The following is a 25,926-nucleotide window of genomic DNA, read 5'->3' as shown; positions in this document are numbered from 1 at the left end:
GGTCTAAACCTTTACATCGAGATGCAAGCAACGTAGTAAATTGATGGGGCCTGGAGTAAGGTAACTAAAGTGCCTAATCTATTTCAGCTTAAAATGTATTTTCCACATCAGCCTACTTAGAAGAATCCTGATACACAAAGAGTTTGAGTTTAGCATATTTTGTATCAGTACATGCATGGACTTCTCATAGGAATGTCTAGTCCCCTCACTGTCCCATGTTAGTCACCTTTACGACCCAAGTGGGAAGACTCAGTGGCAGTTTTCTTTCTTCCCCCTACCACAGGAGACAGGCAAAAATGGAAACATACTCAAAGAAATGGTACAAGACAGTATTAAGAGGTGAGGGAGACAGCATAACAGAGGGACAGTTGCAATACAATAAAGTAATATTTCTCTATGAGTAGAGATTTCCTCTAACATAGACAAAATGTTGTGTGGCTCTGCTTTGTAGGGGCACCCCACATAGTCCCTAAAATATCATCTGCATGCTACTGTGCAAAATATACCTCACAATAACATGCAGCCAATCCCCCAGACTTACTACATTGCTTCTGACCCAGGATACATGGATAACCTGTCTTCCACAAGAAGCTAAGATGAGAGGGAGGAAAGGGTGGTGGATGGGAGAGGAATGGATGAGAGTAGGTGCATGCCTTTTGACTTGGTTATCTGTCTTGTAAGGGGGAAAAAGGGTTTGGTATATAGATAGACATACATGCATGAAGTAAAAAAGAAACTGAAGGGGCATTTTATAGGAATATTCCAACTTTAAAAATCATTCACACTGCAAACAAGACAATTGTGAGAATTTTCTTTAAATTTCCCATTTGCATAGAACTAATCAAAATCCACTTTTTTATACCTTCCTGGTCAATTCCATCTGTTTTTAGCTATTTTAACAACTCTCATAAGTAGTCCATTCAGTGTGTTGAGGTGTATAGGTTACCCATAACTAGACACTCGTGCTTTCAAGGAACAACATGTAGGATTGCTATCAAGTATCCACACTACCCTCATTTGTCTTCCCATTATTGTCACATAATCAAGACCTTGCTTGATCTAGTGGAGCCTCATCCTCAGCTTCATCTCAGTGGCTGATCACTGGTCAGTGTCTGTTCAAGCATTCTGGGGCATAACATTCACATCTTGGCAGAGAAGGAGGACCCTGGCCAGCAGTCTCCTATATTCCAACTACCAAGTCTGACCCCCATGCCAGCAGTCTCCTATATTCCAACTACCAAGTCTGACCTGCTGCAACTCCAAAAACAACTAGCCTTGGGAACCATTGCCAGACTATCTTCTCTATGTGCAGCCCACCATCTTTTCACTGACAGCTCTTTGCAGGAAGAAAGCAGTGGTGGTTGTGCTGTGTACTCCCCCAGCATGGAATCACTACAAGGGGACTGGGCAGGCCATCAACTCCCTAACTCATCAAGCTCCACGCATTGTGAGTTACATGGGCTCCTGAATTATGTTACTTTGCTGACATGGATCAGAGACAATGGCTTGATCATATGTGACTCTCAACGCTTCGATTCTTTTTGTTTTTTCTTCCCCTGTTTCCTCTTTATTCATCTCTCTTTATCCACACCTGTTTGTACTGATCACTTTCTGCTAGTTTTCCTTTTTTGATAAGACATTCTCTGCTGTCGTTTGTGACCTGAATTTAACCTTAATTGGTGTAGTCTAGTCTATATTGTATTTCCCAATTCTATATATTTCTTCAATTTCTTTCCCTATTTCCTGTTCACCTTCTTGAAATATTCTTAGTACCCTGTTCACTGTTTCTCCTCTCTTACTCATGTAGTCCTATTTGGATTATGTTTCTCTTTCATTCCTAACATAATTATACATTTCTTTTTATCTGCTAAGTCTCTTACTATATTCTCCTTCTCTCTCATCACTTCAATAACTGTGTCCTTAGTGTGTTCCTTCATCTGTTGTTTCACTATATCTCTAAATTTAATTTTGCTATTCTCCTGAACCTTTTTCCAACCACTTACCTCTTTTTCTATGAACTCTATGTTCTCTTTATTATTCTTTAATTCCTCATTCTCATCCTTTACTTCTTTTAACTGTCTTTTTAATTCTTCTATTTCTTTATTTAGGTTTTGGTTCTCCTTCTTTAGTCTTCTAATTTATCAACTCTGTGTAATCAGTGCAAGTTGACTGAACCTAACCTCCCACTGTTCATTCATTTTTGCTAATTGGGGGAGGTTGTCATCTCATTAAATCCATGGAAATAATTATCTTCACCTTCCATTGCACTGCTCTTATCTATATTTCTAATTTCTACATTTTTACCAATTTCTTCGACTTCACCTCTGTTGTCTGCGCATCTCTTGTGGACATTCCTTCTGACTTCTGGGGACCGTTCTTCCCTTTCCTCATTTCCTTCCATTTTCCCCAGTAATCTCTCCCCTTCTCTTTCTTCACCTTCCCACTACACCACAAGCTTTCCCCTTCCCTACTAATACAACATAGGTACTCCCTCATCATTGAAATCCATGAAGATCCCCCCCCCCCTGAGTCCAATCATCGCCGTCTATCTGCCGATCATTGTGTGTGTGTATGTGTATGGGTACACAGATTTCAAACTGATGTTAAGATGAGCTAAAAGATAGACAGTTTAGCAAGTACATGATATATAGGAAATTCCTCTAAGGAATTTCAAACATAATCCCTGCAGCAGAACATGCAATGATTCTATTCTGGCAGGTGTTATCTGCAGGGAGGGCAGAGAATCTCATTCCCCACATAAACAATCTGCAACACAAGAACAATTATTAACCCAAAATTATCCCAATGCTCTTTCATCAGCCCTAACTGCCATCTCCTTTTCCATCCCAGCTCTTCTCCTCACCTCGTTTCTCTCTCTATCTAACCTAGTAAATCTTACCATATTTCTCAGATATTTCACCTCAAATGCATTTAAACTTTTCATCTCTCTCTTAAATTCCAGGTCTCTGCCCAATACATTGCCATCAGCTCAATCATCCCTTTATATAGTCTCCTCTTGGCATCCATTCCCAGATGCCTATTTCTCATGACACTTTTTAATCCCCTAGGGCAGTGGTTCTCAAACTGTGGGTAATTTAACAAATTTTGGGGGGTAATGGAGGAGTGACAGAAAAAAAGTTAAGAATTCTGAAAATCAAGAAGCCAAAAACTCCTCAATTAGCTTCAAGCATGCAACTCCATCCATCCCACTAATGTTCTTGACATCTTTAGCAATAGTCATTAGAGATGCACAATGTTCAAATACAATAAAAATATCTCTAGTGTTTTGATTTAGCCATGTATATCAATGTTGACAGCATTTTGTGAAAGGTGTAACATGCTCAATGTGATGTGATAAACTGGATAACAAGCTGAAAAAGTTTGGGAACCACTGCCCTAGGGCATGTACTTGCTTCTTTCTGTCTATAATTTACTTCCACTCCTCCCTTTCCTGTCACATGCAACCCCAAATACCTAAAGCTATCCACTTCCTCCTGTCTCTCTCCTTTAAGACTTACTTCCAACTCACTCCCATCTTCTCACCTTATACATATCATGATCTTACTTTTACCCAAGTTTACCTTCAACTTTTACTATTGCATACCTTCCCAAACTCCATCACTCCCTTAACCACTTCAGTATGATGACACCTACATAGGTGTCATAAGGTGCGAGTGGGTACACAAGGATGTCAGCAGCGTCTTGATTATATATTTTCTATAGTTGTAAATGAGTAACCCCAGGATTCTGTGGACTGGTTTGATCACATTTTCTGTGTTTATTATTACTCAGAATAAAAGAGAACGAGTAATACAGTAGTGACTTTATATTCTATAATGCAAGTAGTGTCATGCATTGTACATGTGGCAACCAATGCTGCGTGCAAGAATTTGAGTCGTACTGAAGTGGTTAATTCAATCTCTAACCCTGCCACAAGTGCAATGTCATCAGTAAACAACTAGCACCTCCCACTTTTCTCCATTTTCTTTATCTCCAGGCCCCTGCCTATTACCCTTGCATATAGCTCCTGCACCACCCCATCCATGTACACATTGAATAGCTATGATGAAATGACACATCCCTGATATAGCCCTAACTTTACTTCACACCACTGGCTCTTTCCATTTCCAATTCTAACACTGGCTCTGCCTCTCTTGTAAAAACTCTTGACTGCCATTAACAGCTTTCCCCCAATCCCATATATCTGCAAAACCTCCCAAAGTGCTTTCCTGTCTACCCTTTCATAAGCCTTTTCCAAATTTATAAAGGTTAAAAAAGCATCCTTTTCCTAAAGCTTTTTCATGTATCTTACCAAAAAATCCGATCCACACAACCTCTACCTTTCCTAAACCCACACTGTTCCTCACCAATTACTCCCTCTGTTCCTCTCCTAATTCTCTCAATCAAAACCCTCCTATAAGCCTTCCCAACTACTCAAACTCATCCCTCTGAAATTACTATACTCACATTTGTTCCCTTTTCCTTTGTAAAGCAGAACTATACAGGCCTTCCACTCTGGCACTCTACCCTTAGACACACATTAAACAACCTCACTTGCCCGTCTACTGTTACTGTACCTCCGTTCTTCAGACGCTTCCCATGACACCCATCTAACCCAGGTGCCTTGGCTACTCTCATAATTTTAAAACTACTTACACCTCATTTATTCTTATTTCTCCTCCATTTTCCTCTCTCATCACTATCATTTGTTTAGTGCCTCCCACTACTACCACCAATCCCTCCCTATCTTCCACATTCAACAGGTCTCTAGAATACTCTGCCTATGTTCTCCTTAACCACTTCCATACGGTGACGCCTACATAGGCGGCATGAGGAGCAAGTGGGTACTCGATGATGCCGACGTCGCCATCTTGATTATATTTATTGTAGTTGTACCTACGTAATTTCAATTCTCTCTAAACTGGCTTCATCAATTTTCTATGGTTATCAAAATACACGGGTGAAAGAGAACGAACAATTGAGCACTGACTTTATTTTTTATAATGCGATTATTATGACGCAACATTGCACGTCGGGCAGCTAATGCTGCCAGACGTGCGATGTGCCCCGGAGTGAAGAGGTTAATGCCTCCTGTTCCATTATCATCTCTCCATCTGCACCTTTTACCTTTTCTTCTCTACTTGATTTGCCTCCCTTTCCTTTCTTAACTTCTAAAACATGTTTTTATTACTCTCAATTTTTTTTGTCATACTCTTCCCCATCTGCTCTTCTTTTTGCTTCCTTAGTCTTATGTTTTGCCTCTCTTCTTTTTTCTTTGTATCTCTTGTCCAACTTTGCAACCAGTCACTGAATGCTCATGTTGTAAAAGGAAAAATAAAATTATGCAGCATTCAGTGTTTCTTCCTATATTGGGATGTAATATTTCTCCCTCAAACTTAGGCTACCCCTTCACTATATTACAAATGCTTCCATTTTCATACATATTTGGATAACATCATATTCCAAAGTATAATTTTTGTAAGATACATACATATTACATTCATGAACTACTTTAGGAAGAGGTATCCCAGAATACAACCAATGTTCTCTCATCAAGCAACACATAAATTGTTCAACACTCCCTTTCTAAGTACTACCACAGATGTAGAAAGTTCCACCATGCTTTTGAAAATAACTATTTATGATTTTTGGCATGGTAGAAAAATTAAAATTTGAAAAATATTTGCACACCTGTGCATGTCTTGACTAGTTTTTGTGTATGCATCATTATATAAATGTGTACTTTTAGACCCAGGTGCAAATGTATAGATGGCCACAAAACTTGTGCAGTACAAAGCAGACTGGATTAGTGTGAGTATTGATCATAATTTATAGATTGAATGAATGAACAATCTTTGCACCCTGAAAGTAAAATGTGATAAATCTACATCCTTACAGTTGTTATTTTTGTGGCCAACTACATCATTAGATGTACCTTTATCCTACAAGTGTAAACACAGTTATTCTAAGTGTTACACCTAACCATACATTCTTACGTGTATCACAGAGAACACAGAGCATAGCTGTCGACCTAGTCACATATTTCTCATTACTGCCTCCTTTTTATACTCAAAGAAACAAATTTTGAGGAATTGCTATGTATTGGAAACTACCACATATTATAGAAGAACCTCCTTACTCTAGTAGGCTCTCTTGGTTTTGAATATTGTTCACAAGTTTGTATTTAGGGAAGTTTAATGCGGACAATAAATTCAAGAATTAAGAAATTTGGCATTCACTTAAACATCACTGTTCATAGCTACTTTCTGAAATCTGGTAAGAGGTAGAAATAGGCGTGAAAGTGATGTCAATCTGTAGATTAATGGCATTAATTTTATTTAGTTGGAGGGGGAGGAATTCCTATCTTTTAAGAGTACTAAATTGAGGTAATTAGCTTGTGACAGGACAGCTTAGAATTAGACAGCCAAAACCTATTTTAACAGAACTTGAGTTGGAAAAATCATAGATTACACACAACAACAAAAATCTTAGTAGCAGGTCGTGTCAACAAAGCTGACCCACTACTTTGAAGGTTGTATAGCATCTACCTTGCCAGGTGGTTCTTTCACCCAAGCTATTGCCTGGTTATTTTGTGTGGCACTTCAGTAGTAAAAGGGTTATCTGGATTATGCATGTGGTAGAAACCAAAATAGCCACACTGCTAGAACAGCATTAGCAATACATAACTATGAGGGAAGAGTAGAAAATGCACCAAGGTTACTTATTTGGCATTTATCCTGCTATCTACAATGACAAACAAGGTTTTGCAAAATTCCAAGTACCAGAGCTGGGTGCGTTACTGCTGGACAGGTCATTACTAAAAAATCTGGGGTGCACTTCCATCAATGCATTACCAATTTTAATTTTCTTAGAGCAGTCCACATCTGCTATATGTGTATATATATATATATATATATATATATATATATATATGTATATATATATATATATATATATATATATATATATATGTATACAGAGGGATTTCCTGATTTATGCAAGGGATACGTTCCTGAAGAGATTGCATAATGTACATACATACATATACCAAGGCTTTTTCCCCCTTACAAGGGAGGTAGCCAAAAAGGAAAAGGCATAAAATCATTTCCACCCATTCCATCCCTGAATACACTCCACACCCCTCCACCCTCCCTCTTATCTTAGCACCTCCTGGATGACGGGTCATCCCTGCACCTTGTCCATTGCCCTGGGTCAGAAGCAGTGTCGCAAGACACAGCACATCCACAGCAAGGCTGCTTCATTAAATCGGCAACCCCCCCCCCTCTCCGTCCCCCCATGCATAAAAGAAGACGGGGAGAAATCCATTTGGGCTGCGTCAAATTTTGCTCACACATACTACCTCACCACCCATCCCCTCGCCCATTCCACCTCATGCATCACAACATCATCCATATACAACCATTCTCCATTCACCCCTGTCTTCTGTCCTCTCCCGTCCTTCCTCAACAGACATTCCCCTCTTCCCCAAAGCCCCCTTTACCCCATGCATCCACCTCATCCTAGGACGTCCCCTCATGTTCACTCCCTCCACATCTGCCTTCCATACCTCTTTTACTAGTCTTTCTTCACTCATTCTTTCCATGTGTCCAAACCATCCTAATACTCTTTCATCAACCCTATCTTACAACTCCCTTTCCACCCCCGTTCTCCTCACCTCCTCATTTCTCACTCTAGCCTAGTAACCCCCATCATACTTCTCAGACACCTAATCTCAAACACATTCAAATTCCTTCTCTCTTCCTCTCTTATGTTCCATGTTTCTGCCACATACAGTGCTGTTGGCACAATCATTCCTTCATACAGTCTCCTCTTAGCATCCATTCCCAAATGTCTATTCCTCATTACTCTTCAATCCACCAAGGCATTTACTCGCTTCTCTCAATCTACATTCTACCTCCACCTTCACTCCACCTTTTCCTGCCACATTTGCACCCAAGTATCTAAAACTATCCACTTCCTCCAGTCGCTCTCCCTTAATGCTCACTTCCAGTCTACTGCCACTTTCACCCCTTGTACATCTCATCACCTTACTTTTACCCACATTTATCTTTAGCTTTCTTCTATCACATACTCTCCCAAACTCTGTCACCAACTTCCTCAATCCTTCCTTGCACCCAAGTATCTAAAACTATCCACTTCCTCCAGTCGCTCTCCCTTAATGCTCACTTCCAGTCTACTGCCACTTTCACCCCTTGTACATCTCATCACCTTACTTTTACCCACATTTATCTTTAGCTTTCTTCTATCACATACTCTCCCAAACTCTGTCACCAACTTCCTCAATCCCTCCTCCGATCCTGCCACAAGCGCAGTGTCGTCAGCAAACAACAGCTGGCTCACCTCCCACTTTTCTCCATTTTCTTTAACCATCTCCAATCCCTGACCCACTACCCTTGCATATACCTCTCGCACTACCCCATCCATGTATAAGTTGAACAGCCAGGGTGACATAACGCATCCTTGACAAAGTCCCACCTTTACCTCGAACCACTCACTTTCTCCATTTCTAATCCTGACACAAGCTCTACTACTCTCATAAAAACTCTTGACAGCTCTTAACAGCTTTCCTCCTATCCAATATATCTGCAGTACCTCCCACAGTGCCTTTCTGTCTACCCTGTCGTAAGCCTTTTCCAGATCCATAAAAGCCCAAAAAACATCCTTCCCCTTTCCAATAGCTTTCTCACATATTTGTCTTACCACAAAGATCTGATCTACACAACCTCTACCCGTCCTAAATCCACACTGTTCCTCACCAATTACTCCCTCTGTTCCTCTCCTAATCCTCTCAATCAAGATCCTCCCATAAGCCTTCCCAACTACACTTAACAAGCTAATCACTCTGAAACTACTACATTCATGCTTGTCCCCTTTTCCCTTGTAAAGTGGAACTATACAGGCACTCCTCCAGTCCTCCAGCACTCTACCCTCTCTCCAGCAAACATTAAATAACCTCACCAGCCAGTCCACCATCACTGTACCTCCTTTTTTTAGACATTCTGCATGTCATCCATCCAGACCAGGTGCCTTACCTGCTTTCATCATCTTAACAGCTGCCTTCACTTCATCCTTCCTTATTTCTCCTCCATTTTCCCTACTCATCACGGTCATTTTCTTAGCATTTCCCACTGCAACTATCTTTCCCTCCCTATCCTCCTTCACATTTAGCAACTCCCTAAAATATTCTGCCCATCTTCCCCTTACTGCCTCCTCTTCCATTGCACCTTTTACCTTTTCTTCTCTACTTGAATTGCCTCCTCTTCCTCTCTTAATTTCTTTCCAAAACATCTTGAGTTAAGTTTTACTATTGCTTACTTGACTTTACATTGTGCTCTAAAAAATCCAGGTATATATAAAAAAATGACTAGGTTTTTACCTCATGTTATTCGAAAATTGTGTATTCTAAACACATAAATCAAGAAATACTTGTATATCTATGTATATATATACACACACACATATATGCTGTAACGCAGGCCACTCTAAGGAAATTAAAATTGGTAACACATTGACGGAAATGCAACCCAGATTTTTTGGTAACTCACTACCTGTCCAGTGGTAACATGCCCATCTCTGCTAAACACTAGTATCAATCTCTCTATCCTGGTATGTAATGGGTTATTGAAGGCACAACTTGGTTTTGAAGTGTTCCATAGAAGAAGCACAACCCTTCTTCAATTTGACACAACGTCTGAATCATCTGCAAAGTTGTAGGTTCGCTTGATAAGGACATGGTTCTGATCTTCTTGTTGCGGAGGTGTGTTGGGCAGTGTGTAATGGGGCACCGCAGACACTTGGCTTGTTCTCTCTACAGTTGAGGGCCTGGAGGAAAGTGTGAAAAAAAATTCATAAGGTTATTCAGGAGTAGGTATGATCTATAATCAACAAGCCATTTTAATCTTCTGCAGTAGTCTGTATGTCTGTCCCACAATCCTACACCTCTTTCAAAATTGCTTTCTTCCTCCCTGAGAGCTCTGGTATAGTTATTCCTAGTTTGTTTGTAAACTTCTTTTATTTTATTGCTTATTTTCTCCCTTCATTTTTCCCAAGCCACATCCCTGGCCTTTATCAAAATCTCACACTTTTAGTTAAATCAGTCCTGTTTCAGCTTCTTCCTTTCTCTAGTCTTTGCCATACATTGTTCACTCCTCCATGTGTGTGTGTATATATGTATGTATAATATATATATATATGTACACTGAATGGTTCCCAGTGATCAATTAATATATTTTTTCAACCACAAATCAATGTTAATTCCATGCCATCGCAGTCGAGACTGAAGAATAGCTCGATAGAGGCATCCGTTGGAAATTGAAACATGGACGAGCCAAGGATTCGAACCCAGCTAACCAGTAACAAAGTTACTGTGACTTAAACCAATACGCTATCTTGATAGCGTATTGGTTTAAGTCACTGTAACTTTGTTATGGGTTAGCTGGGTTCGAATCCTTGGCTCGTCTACGTTTCAATTTCCAACGGATGCCTCCATCGAGCGATTCTTCAGTCTCGACTGCAATGGCATGGAATTAAAAGTGATTTGTGGTTGAAAAAAGATATATACACACACACACATATATATATATATACAGGTACTCCTCGTTTTACGACCTACTCGGTTAACGACAACTCGGAGTAACGACGGGCTTTATGACGTCGTTTAACGTAAATCTCCTGAAGTTACGATGTCGTGTACGATAATTAAGTTGGCTGAGGCAAATTTGTATGATATAAATGAACTTGTACGGTGGATATTAGCTGTGAGGTAAAGTGTTCTGAAGCTTAGGTCTACATTACCATCCTGCAAGCTGCAAAAACTACCTGGGGCACAGTGTGTACCGGTAGTGGTAAATTTTTAGTTTCGACCATAGGTGCAATATAACAATAGAAAATTAATTATTAATTTTGTAAATTATAATGTATCAACGTAATATGCAATTTTGTGAGCGGAAATGAAAAAAAAAATGCTAAAACAGATTTCGTAAGTAACGAAGTCATGTCGGACGAATGGTACACCATGTTTGTTATGATAGATGCCGATGTCGAAGAAATGAAAGGACGATAAATTAATTCGTCTAACCTAAACTAAACTAACCTAACCTGTGTTTAATAAATCATTACCTGCAAATTAAATGTCATCCGGCTCGTCATCGTGAGAGATGTTGGCAGACGACAAGATGGCGTCCCGAGCCTATGCTACCGACTTCGTTCATTAGCATATTTTCTTGTAGCAAGGTATTTTTTACTTTCATTTCCGCCCACAAAATTGCATATTACGTTGATACATTTTAATTTACAAAATTAATAATTAATTTTCTATTGCTATATTGCGCCCATGGTCGAAACTAAAAAATACCCCGGTATTCAATATGGAATGTCAGCATACGCAGATTTGGTCATATACGGTAATATTAGGAACCTAACCACCGTAAATAAACAGTAAATAAAGCTTTAATGTACTGTATAAAAGAGGGAAAATACACGAAAATAAAGATACATGTATTACTGGACATTGTACATACAGTACATGTACGTATATGTATACACTTTTGCTTAACGACCAATTCGGTTAATGACGGCCCGCTGGTCCCAATTGTCGTCGTTAAACAAGGAGTACCTGTACATATATATATACATACATACACACACACACGAGAGAAATTCGCTAGTGACAGCAACATTGATCTGATAATTATGATAGTCACATGTAGGACTCGAACCTACTGCTCAGCCATCGCTAAGACAACTGTACAGCATCTTCACCCTTTTGACCACCAAGGCTACAAAAGTCTCCTAACCTGGAATCTTTCTGATTCCCAAGGATAAGAAAGATAATCAATCTGTGACCCCAATTCCTGTTTTACACGAGACTCGAGTCCACTCATGGGAGGGGGTAAGGACCGTAACAAATCCCTTTCAAGGTTCACCATTGTAACTACGAGAGAAATTTGCTAGTGACAGCGACATTAATCTAATAATTTTATGACAGTCACATGTCGGACTCAAACCTACTACTCAGCCATCGGTAAGACAACTGTACAGTGCCTAAACCCTCTCAACCACTGAGGATACAAGAGTCTCATAACCCAGAATCTTTCTGATTCCTGAGGATCGGAAAGATCACTAATCTGCAATCCCAATTCCTGTTTTACACAAGACTTGAGCCCACTCGTGGGAGGGGTTAAGGACCGGAACAAATCCCTTTCACAGTTCAGCATTGTAACTACAAGAGAAATTCGCTAGTGACATCGACATTAATCTGATACTTTTTATGACAGCTGCATGTAGGACTCGAACCTACTGCTCAACCTTTGGTAAGACAACTGTACAGCGCTTAACCCTCCTGACCTCTCAGTGGTTGAGAGGGTTAAGGTGCGATTTTCTCTTGTAGTTACAATGGCAAAGCGTAAAAGGGGTTTGTTCCTATCCTTATCCCCTCCCACAATTGGGCTTGGGTCTCATGTAAAACAGGAATTGGGGTCGTAGATTAGTGATCTTTCCTATCCTTGGGAATCAGAAAATTCTGGGTTATGAGACTTTTGTAGCCTCGGCAGTTGAGAAGGTTAAGGCACTGTACAGTTGTCTTACTGATGGCTGGGCAGTAGGTCTGAGTTCTACATGCGACTGCCATAAAAATGATTACATATATACTGTATATATATATATATATAAATGTATGTATGCATATATGTGTGTGTATTTACCTAGTTGTTTTTTATGGAACGAGGGCTATGCTCGTAGTGACCCGTTTTCGTATCTCTCCATATCCAGTTTATTCTTAAAATCTTGTATAGTTTTGGCACTCACTGTTTCTCCATTTAGTTTGTTCCAGACATCAATCACTCTATGTGGGATGCTATATTTTTTCAAATCTCTTCTGTAACTGTCCTTCTTTAGCTTCTTTTTGTGTCCTTTTGTTTCTCTTCTATCCCATTTTAATAAGTCATCTCTATCAAGAATTTCCATCCCTTTCATAATTCTGTAAATGGTCAACAAATCACCTCTATCTCTTCTCTGTTCCAGTGTTGATAGATGTAATTTCTCCAATCTTTGTTCATATATAAAATTTGATACTGTAGGTGCCATTTTTGTCACTGCTGTTTGATTTTTTTTCTTTTCTTTTTTCTTTTTTTAGGTGCCCATAGTGTTGCAGCGTACTCTAGTTTAGGTCTTATTAGTGAAACCACTATTTTCTTTACCGTTTCTTCATTCATGTAGTCGAAGGCTACTTTCATTGATCTTAAGTTAAAAGTCTCCCCCAACTAATTTATTGACATGTTTATCAGGTGTCAAGTCACTTGAGATGATCACTCCCAGGTCCCTTTCTGAATTTACTTTTTTGACTTCCTTATTACTAATTTTATATTGACCCGATATTCTATTTTTGCTTTTTCCAAATTCCATTATACTCCATTTCTTAATGTTAAAGTTCATTTCACACCTCTGACTCCATTCCCATATCTTGTCCAGGTCTTCTTGTAACAATCTGCAATCTTTTTCTGTACCTACTCTCTTGAGTAATTTGCTACTGTCAGCAAAGAGGTTCATGTAACACTTCACTCTCTCATCCATATCATTTATATATATGGCAAACATTAAAGGAGCCAATACAGAGCCTTGCAGGATGCCACTTATCACATCTTCCCAGTCTCTAAGTAGCACTCTAATTTTTCTCCAACTTAAGATATCATTCATTCATTCTAGTAGCTTACCTTTTATTCCTCCTATTATTTCAATTTTTCTTATTAACTTTTTCTGTGGTACTTTGTCAAAAGCCTCCTGCAAGTCCAAGAAGGCGCAATCTCCCAGCCATCTTTTTCTTGTATTATCTCAATTAATCTCGAGTAAAAGCATATTAATTTTGTGGTACACGAAAGCCAAATTGTTTAGGGTTTAATATTTTATTTTCCAGTGTTTGATCCATTTGTTTATAAACTTTTCGCATATTTTTGCTACTGTGCTTGTAAGGGATACCAGTCTGAACTTTGTAGGATCTTCTTTGTTTCCTCCTTTATATATTGGTACTATGTTTGCATCTTTCCCATCTTGCAGTACCTTTCCTTCTTTGAGTGAAAAGTCTATTATCTTGTATAATTTGTCCGTCAGTTCGTCTATACACTCTTTCAGTATTCAATTTGCAATTTCATCCGGTCCATGCAATTTCCTAACATCTAGGTTTTTTATTTGGTCTCTTATTTCTTTCTGTGTTACCTTTATTTCTTTCATTTTAGGTGGGTCTTTCTTGTTGTCCATCTTCCCAAATTTGTGAGTTCTCAATTGTAAAAACAGACCTGAAATGTCTGATCATAACTTCTGCCATTTCTGTGTCGTCTACATATTCTTTATATCCACGCTGTATTACAATTTCATGTTTGCCTTTTAATTTATCATTTCCATATCTGTAAAAGAGTTCAGGTTGGCCCTTACATTTGTCTATAATATCTTTTTCACTTTTTTTTTCCAATGCATATATTCACATATTTGTTCCTAAGTTTTATATATGTTTGTCATTTGGATGTTTTTTGTCTCTTTTCCAGGCTTTGTCTCTTCTGTCTTTAGCCTCACTGCACCTTTTGTTACACCAACACTTTATATAAATCTCTTTTTGCTTCTTCTTTGGTACATTTTTATCCATTCCTTCCTTGTACTTTTCTTTGAATATGTACCATTTGTCTTCCATCTTTGTTTCCTCTTTGAAGAATTTATCCCAGTTTGTGATTTCGAAAATTGTTCTTAGTCTTACAAAATCTATTTTGTTGTACATTAATCTTCCTTCTCTATGTTTATCATTCCTTCTTACATTGTTTTGCTCTTTTAATTCAAACTCTATTATCATATGGTCACTCTTTCCAATTGGTGTTTTATACTCCATTTTGTTCACGATATCTGGTTCAGAAGTTAATATTAAATCTAGTTTCGACGGTTTGTCATTGTTTCTATATCTAGTATTTTCCTTAACCCATTGTGTTAAGGTGTATTCAATGGTCATATCCAGCAAAATGTGGGTCCAAAGTTCCTCTTCCCCTTTTACTATCATTTCTTCCAAGAATATATCCTTTGCATTAAAATCACCCATAATTACTATGTTACCACCCTCTTTCAGTAATTCATTTAGCACATTCATTGTGTTTTCCAGTAATTTAGAATGATCACTATCAGACCAAGCCTGTGTTTTTGGTGGCACATACGCTGCTACAAATTTTCTACTTTTCATATTTTTGTTTACAACATTAATCGTAATTAATTCCACATTATATTTGCTTTCATTTATCTTTGTCACATTTAAACCCTTTTTGGTCAATATCATGACACCTTCCTGTTTGTCTGTTCTATTTTTCGCCCAGTTGTTGTATAGACCTTGTCCCACTGTACTTCTCCACAATTCCCAAAATGTCAGATTTATCTATTTCCAGATAGTCATTTAGTTAATTAATTCCAGAGATCATACCATCGATATTTGTGTATGCCACTTTCAGTTTCATATTTTCTTGTCTTTTTTAAGTTTCCATTTTTCTGATGTACCATTTTTTCAGTCTCAGGTCCAGTACTCTCTCTCTCAAAATATATATATACAGTATATTTTTCCATCTCTGTTCTTTTCTCATTTCTATCGTTGGCCTCAATTCTGAGAGCATGTCTTTCTCTTTTTCTTCATCACTTATTTCCTTTTTTATCATATGTATTTACCTAGTTGTATTTTATGGGAAGGGGAGCTAAGCTCATAGTATCCCGTCTTCATGTCTCGTTTTATCTAGACTTTTTAAATTCGTGTATTGTTTTTGGACACACCACAATTTCATCTAACTTGTTCCAAACATCTATAACCGTGTGGAAGCTGTTCTTTTTCAGGTCTCTTCTATAATTGTCTTTTTTTATTTTCTTTCTATGTCCTCCTGTATCTCTACTATCCCATATTATTAGATCCTCTCTATCAATAATTTCTATGCCTTTCATTATTCTATAAATAGTTATCAAGTCTCCTCTCTCTCTTCTTTGCTCTAATGTCTGTAGCTCATATTTTGTTAGTCTCTCCTCATATGATAGTTCTGAGAGCGTTGGTGCCAATTTCGTAATTGCTCTTTGTTTCTTTTGAGTTTTGTTATACATTTTTTGTACTTGGTGACCACGTCGTCAATGCATACTCTAATCTTGGTCTTATCAAAGTGACTATTAATTTCTTCTCCATTTCTTCGTCCAGGTATGTAAATGCCACTTTGATCTTACTAAATTATAAGTTTCTCCAAAAATTTTGTTTATATGCTTCTCAGGGGACATATTATTCATAATAATGACTCCCAGGTCCTTCTCATTTTCTATTTTCTTAATTTTTTCATCTCCCAATTTATATAATCCCACTATTATTATTATTATTTTTTTTTTCGTCCAAATTCCATTATGCTACACTTCTTGATATTGAATTCCATCTCCCACTTCCTACTCCATTCCCATACTTTATTGAGATCACTCTGTATCAACTCACAATTTTCTACAATATTCACTTTTTTCATCCATATCATTAATATATATAGCAAACATTATTGGGGCCACAACTGTTCCTTGTGGAACTACACTAATCACTTCATCTCAATTAGAATGTTTGTCTCTTACCACCACTCTCATTTTTCTTTCAAGCAAGAAGTTTTCCATCCACTTCAGCAGTTTGCCCTGTATTCCTCCTGCAGTCTCATATTTCTTTAGTAATTTCTTATGCGGCACCTTATCAAAAGCCTTTTTCAGGTCTAGAAAGGCACATTCAGTCCATCCATCTCTTTCTTGTATTACATCTATTAGCCTTGAATAGAAACACATCAAGTTTGTGACACATGATCTTCTTTGTCTAAATCCAATTTGCCTTGGATTTGGTACTTTTTTTTTTCCCCTTTCCAAATGCCTTTCCCGTCTGATTTTCATCATTCTTTCACAAATTTTAGCTACCGTACTTGTAAGAGAGACCGGTCTAAAATTAGTAGGGTCTTCCTTGTTTCCCCCTTATATATTGGTTCTATATTTGCTCTTTTCCAATCTTCTGGAACTTTTCCTTCTTTCAATGAACTGCTTATTAGACTACGTATTCTGTCTGTTAGTTCATTCCTGCATTCTCTCAAAAAAACAGTTTGCCATTTCATCTGGTTCATGCGATTTTCTGACATCAAGATTACTCAAGTGATTCATTATTTCTTTCCTTGTTACTTCTATCTCATTCATGGGGGGGGATTTTTCCCTCCCACTCGACATCTCTAAGTTGTATGTTCTCCCTCGTAAACACTGATTTAAAATGCACGTTCATAATTTCTGCCATTTCTATTTCCTCTGTGTATTCAACTCCTCTTTGTCGAAGTTTCACTAATTATTGTTTGTCATAGTTTCTCTAATTCTTGTTTGTTTTTCAGTTTGTTTTTTACAAACCTGTAAAATAGTTTCGGTTGATCTTTACATTTTTCTATGACATCTTTTTCGTATTTTCTCTTTTCTTCTCTGTGCACTTGTACATATTGATTTCTATAACTAGTATATATTTTCCATTTTTCAGGTCTTTTGTCTTCCATTTTATCCAAGCTTTATCCCTTTTATCTTTTAACTCCCTACATCTTTTGTTGTACCAACACTTTTCATATCCTTTTTCTTGTTTTTGTCTTGGAACATACTTTTCCACTCCTTTATCAGTTTTTGTCAAGATTTTCCATTTCTCTTCTACTGTTGTTTCCTCCTTGTGTACCCTTTCCCAGTCTACTTTTTGAAAAAAGTTCTCTTATTTTATCAAATTTTGTTTTTCCATACATCAATCTTCCCTTTCTATGTTGTTTATTTTTTCCATGTATTTTTCCATATTTAGTCCCAGTTCAACTAATATGTAGTCACTTTTACTTAGTGGTGTCTTATATTCAATCTTGTTCACTATTTCAGGTTCTGATGTGATTATATAAGGTCCAGACTCAATGGTTCTTCCTCATTTCTATACCTAGTATTCACTTGCATTCATTGTGTCATTGTATGTTCTATAATCATATCAAATAGTACATTTCCCCATATGTCGTCTCCACCCTTCACTGTCATCCCTTCACGGCAGATTTCTTTACAATTAAAGTCACCTATTAAAACTATTCTTCCTCCAAATTCCATTATCTTATTTAATGTCATCCTTGTGTCTTCTAACATATCCTTGTGTTCTCTCTCTTTCCACGAAGCCGTTTTAGGAGGCACATAATTTACTACAAACTTCCTGCTCTTCTTGTCCCTGTCCTCTATTTCCATCATAATCATTTCCACTCTATTCTTTCCATATGTCACATTCCTCACATTTATATCTTTCTTAGTCAGGAACATAACTCCACCACCTTGTTTTACTTCTCTGTTTCTAATCCAATAATTATATGTGCCATGTCCTACACTGTTGGGTGGTAATGGACCTTTCAATTTTGTCTCTACAATTCCCATTATGTTCGGTTCTTTTTCCTTTAGGAAATCATTCAGTTCATTCAAGCCTGTTATCTAGCCATCTATATTTGTGAAAGACACTTAATTTTCTGATACTTCCATCCTGTTTTCTGTTTCTCTTCCATTTTTCTCTACTATGAACCATTACCTCACTTTCATATCCACTACTCTCCGATAAAATTTGACTTTGACTCTGTTCTGTTTTTGTTTTGTTTTTTCCTTGGCTTCTATTCTTTTTATTTTCTCCTCTCTTTTCTCTTTATTCATCTCTCTTTTTATCCATACCTGTTTGTACTGATATCTTTTTGCTAGTTTCCCTGTTTTTGGTAAGATATTCTCTGTTGTTTGTGACCTGAATTTAACCTTAATTGGTCTAGTCTTGTCTATATTGTATTTCCCCAATTTATATATTCAATTTCTTTCCTATTTCTTGTTCATCTTCTTGAACTACCCTTAATACCTTGTTTACTTTTTCCTTCTCCTTTACTCTTGTAGTCCTATTTGGATTACCCGGTATGTTTTTCTTCCATTACTAAAATAATTATACATTTCTTTTTATCTGTTAAGACTCTTACTATATTCTCCTTCTTTCTCATCACTTTAATAACTGTGTCCTTAGTGTCTTTCACTATATCTCTAAATTCAGTTTTGTTATTCTCTTGGACTTTTTCCAATGATTTACCTCTTTGGCTATGGACTCTTTATTCTCTTTATTATTCCTCTTTAATTCCTTATTCTCATCCTTTACTTCTCTTAACCCCTTCCATACGGTGCCGCACACGTAGGCGTCATGGACTTAGATCTCGGTGGCAGCAGCCAATGCCAGCCGTACGACGTGTCGTAATAATACTCGCATCATAAAATATAGTCACCGCTTATATTGATCGTTCTCTCTTCACCCGTGAATTCTGATAACCATAGAAAATGCGATTACAAAAGAATTAGAAAGAATGTCATTATGGAGGGGCGACTACAATATATATAATCAAGACGCCGATATGGCAGCCTCGCGAATACACTCGCTCCCCATGACGCCTACGTGTGCGGCACCGTATGGAAGGGGTTAACTATCTTCTTAATTCTTCTATTTTTTTTATTTGGGTTTTGATTCTCCTTTAGTTCTTCCAGTTTATCATCTCATTGTGTAATTAGTGCTAGTTGGCTAAACCTAACCTCCCATGCTTCATTCATTTTTGTTAGTTTCTCTAGACTTAACAGTCAGGGGAGGTTGTCGTCTCCTCATTAAATTCATAGAAGTAATTAACTCCTCTTTCCATTGAGCTGCTATTATCTATATTCCTACTTTTAATACCTCTGGTCCCCTGTTCGACCTCGTCTATGTCATCTGCACACCTTTTGTTTACACCCCTTCTGATGTCCGAGGCCCACTCCTCCCCTTCCTCATTTTCTTCCATTTTCCTCAATAATGACTCCCCTTCTTTTTCTTCACCTGCCCACTACACCATGAGCTTTCCCTTCCCTACTAATACAACACAGGTACTCCATCGTCGCTGAAATCCATGAAAATTACGTGTCCCCTCCCCCCCAAGTTCCAATCTTCGCTGTCAATCCGACGTGTATGTATTTACCTAGTTGTACTTTACGGGAAGGGGAGCTATGCTCATGGTGTCCTGTCTTCATATCTCATTTCATCTAGCCTGTTTTTAAATTCATGTATCATTTTTGCACACACCACATTTTCATCTAACTTGTTCCAAATGTCTATTATCCTGTGGGGAAAGCTGTTCTTTTTCAGATCTCTTCTATAATTGTCTTTCTTGATTTTCTTTCCATGTACTCTTGTATCTCTATCCCATTTTATTAGATCCTTTCTATCAATAAATTCTATGCCTTTCATGATTCTATATATTATCAAGTCTCCTCTCTCTCTTCTTTGTTCCAATGTCAGTGGTTCAAGTTTTGCCAGCCTCTCCTCATATGAGTTCAGAGAGCATTGGTGCCAATTTCGTAATTGCTCTTTGTATTCTTTCAAGTTTTGTTATACATTTTTTGTACTTGGTGACCACATCGTTGCTGCATACTCCAACTTTGGTCTTATCAAAGTGACTAGTATTTTCTTCACCACTTCTTCATCCACATATGTAAATGCCACTTTGATTGATCTTATTAAATTATAAGTTTCTCCAAAAATTTTGTTTATATGTTTCTGACATATACATAATAATGACTCCTAGGTACTTCTCTTTTTCCACTTTTTTAATTTCTTCCTCTCCCAATGTATATGATCCCACTAATATTATTTTTTGTCTAAATTCCATTATACTACACTTCTTAATGTTGAATTCCATCTCCCACTTCCTACTCCATTCCTATACTCTATTGAGATCACTCTGCAGCGACTCACAATCTTCTTCGGTCCTCACTTTTTAAAAAAAATTTACATCGCCTGCAAAGAAGCTCATATAACTTTCAATTCCTTCATCCATATTGTTAATATATATAACAAACATTATTGTTGCCGCAACTGTTCCTTGTGGAACTCCACTAATCACCTCATCCCAATTGGAATGTTTGTCTCTTATCACCACTCTCATTTTCCTTTCATGCAAGAAGTCTTCCATCCACTTAAGTAGTTTGCCCTGTATTCCTCCTGCAGTTTCTAATTTCTTTAGCAATTTCTTATGTGGCACCTTAACAAAAGCTTTTTCAGGTCTAGAAAGGCACAATCAGCCCATCCATCTCTTTCTTGTATTATATCTATTAGTCTTGAATAGAAACACATCAAATTTGTGACACATGATCTTTGTCTACATCCAAACTGCTTCGGATTTAGTGCATTTTTTCCAAATATTGGTACTATATTTGTTCTTTTCCAATCTTCTGGAACTTTTCCTTCCTTGAATGAACTGCTTATTAGACTATGTAATTTGTCTGTTTCCTTGAATGAACTGCTTATTAGACTATGTAATTTGTCTGTTAGTTCGTTCCTGTATTCTCTCAAAATCCAGTTTGCCATTTCATCTGGACCATACGATTTTCTAACATCAAGATTACTCAAGTGATTCATTATTTCATTCTTTGTTACTTTTATCTCTATCTCGTAGGGGGGACTTTCCCCTCCCACTTGACATCTCTAAGTTATATGTTCCCTCTTGTAAACACGGATTTAAAATGCTTGTTCATAATTTCTGGCATTTCTATTTCCTCTGTGTATTCTGTTCTTCCTTGTCATAGTTTCACTAATTCTTGTTTGTTTTTTAGTTTGTTGTTTACAAATCTGTAAAATAGAATTGGTTGATCTTTATATTTTTCTATGACATCCTTTTCATATTTTCTCCTTTCTTCTCTGTGCACTTGTACATATTCATTTCTATAACCAATATATATTTTCCATTTTTTAGGTTTTTTGTCTTTCCTTCATTTTATCCAAGCTTTATCCCTTTTATCTTTTAACTCCCTACATCTTTTGTTGTACCAACATTCTTCATATCCTTTTTCTTGTTTTTGAACACTTTTCCACTCCTTCCTTATAATTTTTTGTCAAGATTTTCCATTTCTCTACTGTTGTTTCCTCTTTGTATATCCTTTCCCAGTCTGCTTTTTGAAAAAGTTCTCTTATTTTATCAAATTTTGTTTTTCCATACATCAGTCTTCCCTCTCTACATTGTTCATTTTCCCCATGCATTTTTCTTTATTTGGTTCCAGTTCAACTAATATGTGGTCCCTTTTACTTAGTGGTGTCTTATATTCATTCTTGTCCACTATTTCAGGTTCTGATATAATTATCAGGTCTAGTCTCAATGGCTCTTACTCATTTCTATACCTAGTATTCACTTGTATTCATTGTGTCATTTTATGTTCTATAATCATATCAAGTAGTACATTTCCCCATAGGTCGTCTCCACCCTTCACTGTCATCTCTTCACACTAGATTTCTTTACAATTAAAGTCACCCATTATAACTATTTTTCCTCCACCTTTCATTATCTTATTTAGTGTTATCCTTGTGTCTTCTAACATATCCTTGAGTTCTCTCTCTTTCCACGAGGCCATTTTAGGAGGCACATAATATACCACAAACTTCCTGCTCTTGTCCCTGTCCTCTATTTCCATCATAATCATCTCTATTCTTTCCATATGTAACATTCCTCACATTTATATCCTTCTTAGGAACATAACTCCACCTTGTTTTACTTCTCTGTTTCTAATCAAATAATTATATACACCATGTGCTACACTGTCGGGTGGTAATGGACCTTTCAATTTTGTCTCCACAAGTCCCATTATGTCAGGTTCTTTTTCCTTCAGATAATCATTTAGTTCATTCAAGCCTGTTATTAATCCATCTATATTTGTGAAAGACACTTTTAATTTCCTGTTACCTCAATCCTGATTTCTGTTTCCCTTCTGTTTTTCTCTCCTATGAACCATTTCCTCACTTTCATATCCACTACTCTCCAATAGGATTTCCCTTTGATTGTTCTGTTCTCGTTTTTTTTTTTTTTTAGCTTTGATTCTTTTTGTTTTCTCTTCCTCTCTTTCCTTTTTATTCATCTCTCTTTTTATCCATACCTGTTTATACTGATCTCTTTTCGCTAGTTTCCCTGTTTTTTTATAAGATATTTTCTGCTGTTGTTTGTGACCTGAATTTAACCTTAATTGGTCTGGTCTTGTCTATACTATATTTCCCTAGTATATATATTTCTTCAATTTCTTTACCTATTTCCTCATCACCTTCTTGAAATATTTTTAATATCTTGTTTACCTTTTCTTTCTCATCTCTTACTCTTGTAGTCCTATTTGGATTATGCTTCTCCTCCATTCATAATTATACATTTCTTTTTATCTGCTAAGTCTCTCACTATATTCTTCTTCTCTATCATCACTTTAATAACTGTGTCCTTAGTGTGTTCATTCATCTGTTGTTTCACTATATCTCTAAATCTAATTCTATTATCCTCCTGAACTTTTTTCCAACCATTTACCTCTTTTGCTATGGATTCTTTATTCTCTTTATTATTCCTCTTTAACTCCTCATTCTCATCCTTTACTTCTCTTATCTGTCTTTTCAATTTTTCTATTTATTTAGGTTTTGATTCTCCTTTAGTTCTTCCAGTTTATCAACTCCTTGTGTAATTAGCGTGAGTTAGCTAAACCTAACCTCCCATGCTTCGTACATTTTTGTTAGACTTGCTAATCGGGGGATGTTATCATTTCCCCCCTCATTAAATCCACAGGAATAATTATATCCACTTTCTATTGAGTTGCTCTTATCTATATTTCTCCTTTTGATCCCTTTGTTGACTTGTTCAACTTTAGCTGTGTTGTCTGTGCACCTTTTGTTTATACCTCTTCTGACTTCTGGGGCCTGTTCCTCCCCTTCCTCATTTTCTTCCATTTTTCTCAATAATTCCTTCCCTTCTCCTTTTTCTTCACCTGCCCACTACACCAAGAGCTTTCCTCTTCCCTACTAATACAACATAGGTACTCCCTCATCACTGAAATCCACAAAAATTGTTTTTTTGTTTTGTTTCCGGAGTTCCAACCTTCGCCGTCAATCCGACGTGTGTGTGTGTGTATTTACCTAGTTGTATCTTACAGGAAGAAGAGCTACACTCATGGTGTCCCATCTCTATCTCGCCATATCCAATTTGCTCTTAAATTCGTGTATTGTTTTTGCACACACTATTATCTCGTCTAGATGTTCCATACACCCGTCCCTCTGTGGAGAAAGCTTTTTTTCTAGGTCTCTTCTATAACTGTCCTCTTTGAGTTTCTATGTCCACTTGTGTTTCTCTTATCCCAATTTAGTAAGTCATCTTTATCAAGGCATTCCACACCTCTCATAATTCTGTAGATGGTCAACAAGTCACCTTTTTCTATTCTGGCTGCTTCTTCACTTTTTAATTCCCCTGACACACATACTTCTCTCACTCTGTAATCTACCTTACCTAAAACCACTACCTAAATTAATCCTAATCCTATTGAAGTTTCACTTGCTTCTCATTCCACACACACACATTCCCACGCACCCCGTCGTGCACCCTCGGCTTTCCCTTCCTACACTGTGACCTTTTTGACCCTGTGCCAGGGGTGTCAACTGCGCACCCCTATCTGCACCACATTCACTACATCCACACCACACATACACCCTTGATCTCAAGATCAATCTTTTCTTCGTCTTCTTTGTCTCCTCCATTTCCTACTTAGTAGTCCTGCACCCAACTTGGAGGATGTCTGTCGTGCTGGGGTCTTTGGGGTGTTGCTTCCCCATTCACTACCACATCATGACTTCCTCATTTTCTCCACCACTCACCACACGACGAAGATCCAAACTATGTCGCAGCACTACCTTGACAGATATGTTGTTATGCAAATTTACCTTCGTTACAATACCCCTCACCCACTGTGACGTGTTCTTACCATCCTTTGGCTTCATCCATACCTCCTCCCCCACCTGTACTGAGGCAGGGTCTTCTTCAGTATTGGCTGGTAGCACCGGCCCTACCTGGGGATGTCGCCAATCATATTTCAATAAGGCTCTCTGTGGAACTGAGCCTTTGTTTTGGCATGACCTAGGGGACATATCATACTAAAAGATTGCCTCCATGGGTGGTATTAATGTCCTCTCAGCGATAGCCTTAATAGTGAGATGGTGTTGTTCTACTATTCCATTTCCACTCGGCCAGTAAGCAGCCCGAAACAAACGTCTCGTGCTCCACTTGTCCAGCAATTCTTTCAGTGCCCCCAACCAAAACACATCACTATTATCCATCAGGACTTCATTCACTGGACCCCGTTCCAGAAATATCTCATTTATCACCCATGCAATTTCCTCTCTCGTCTCTGTCTTCAGCTCCTGCCAGACAGCGAAGTGCCCTGGACCACAGTCAACCACTGATAAGTACATGTCCCGTCGATAGTGGGTTACATCAACCACCAGCTTCTTCCAGCTTTCTTCTATGCTAAGTTCCTCTGCTGTATGTGGTCTAGGGGCAGGATCTATTGACTGACATCAGACACATGCTTTCACTGCCCGCCGGACTTCTTCCCTTGTTATATTTGAGTCAATTTTCCTTGCTAAGAACAATGGCCTATCAACACCTAGATGGTGCATTCCATGCAACTCTTTTGCGCATAGGGACCCTGCAGCACACACTTCAACCTTCTCCTCCCCCTGTTTTTCCGGCACTTTCAGCCAGCTTTCCTCCACAACGGTTTGCACATCTGCTTTGTCCATTCCTGACAGCACCTGGATCACACTCATCTTTATGCTGAACTCATCTATCAACTCCCTCAGGATCCTGAGACGCTGCTTCACAATGACTTCTGCTGCCCCTTTTGTGGGTATTCTCTTTTTAGCCATCAGCATTGAGTTCATCCACCCTGCTACTGTGACCAAGTCAATCTTGATTTCGATCTCACATAGCCCCCATTTCAGCGCCAAATTGACTCCTTTTATAACTGTGTCCAGCTCTCCAATACATTAATGTGATGGTAGTTATTCTTTTT

At 37.8% G+C, this 25,926-nt stretch overlaps 1 protein-coding gene across 2 annotated transcripts in view; it reads right to left on the bottom strand.

Annotated features, from left to right (window-relative positions):
• Positions 1–9,367: 9,367 nt before the first annotated feature.
• Positions 9,368–25,926, bottom strand: part of LOC143039806 (uncharacterized) — a 232,064-nt gene continuing 215,505 nt past the window's right edge. Inside the window, exon 30 of one of the 2 annotated variants that reach the window (XM_076210167.1) lies at positions 9,368–9,843. In XM_076210167.1, the coding sequence (XP_076066282.1) occupies positions 9,696–9,843 (148 nt within the window). In that variant the 3' untranslated portion in view covers positions 9,368–9,695. The remainder of the gene's footprint in view (positions 9,844–25,926) is intronic. The other variant, XM_076210083.1, reaches the window with a different exon arrangement.

Source organism: Oratosquilla oratoria, chromosome 1 (assembly GCF_046742065.1).
Source record: "Oratosquilla oratoria isolate Oo_2021 chromosome 1, ASM4674206v1, whole genome shotgun sequence".
NCBI classification, from domain to species: Eukaryota; Metazoa; Arthropoda; class Malacostraca; order Stomatopoda; family Squillidae; genus Oratosquilla; species Oratosquilla oratoria.
This window is presented reverse-complemented; position numbering and strand designations above follow the sequence as displayed.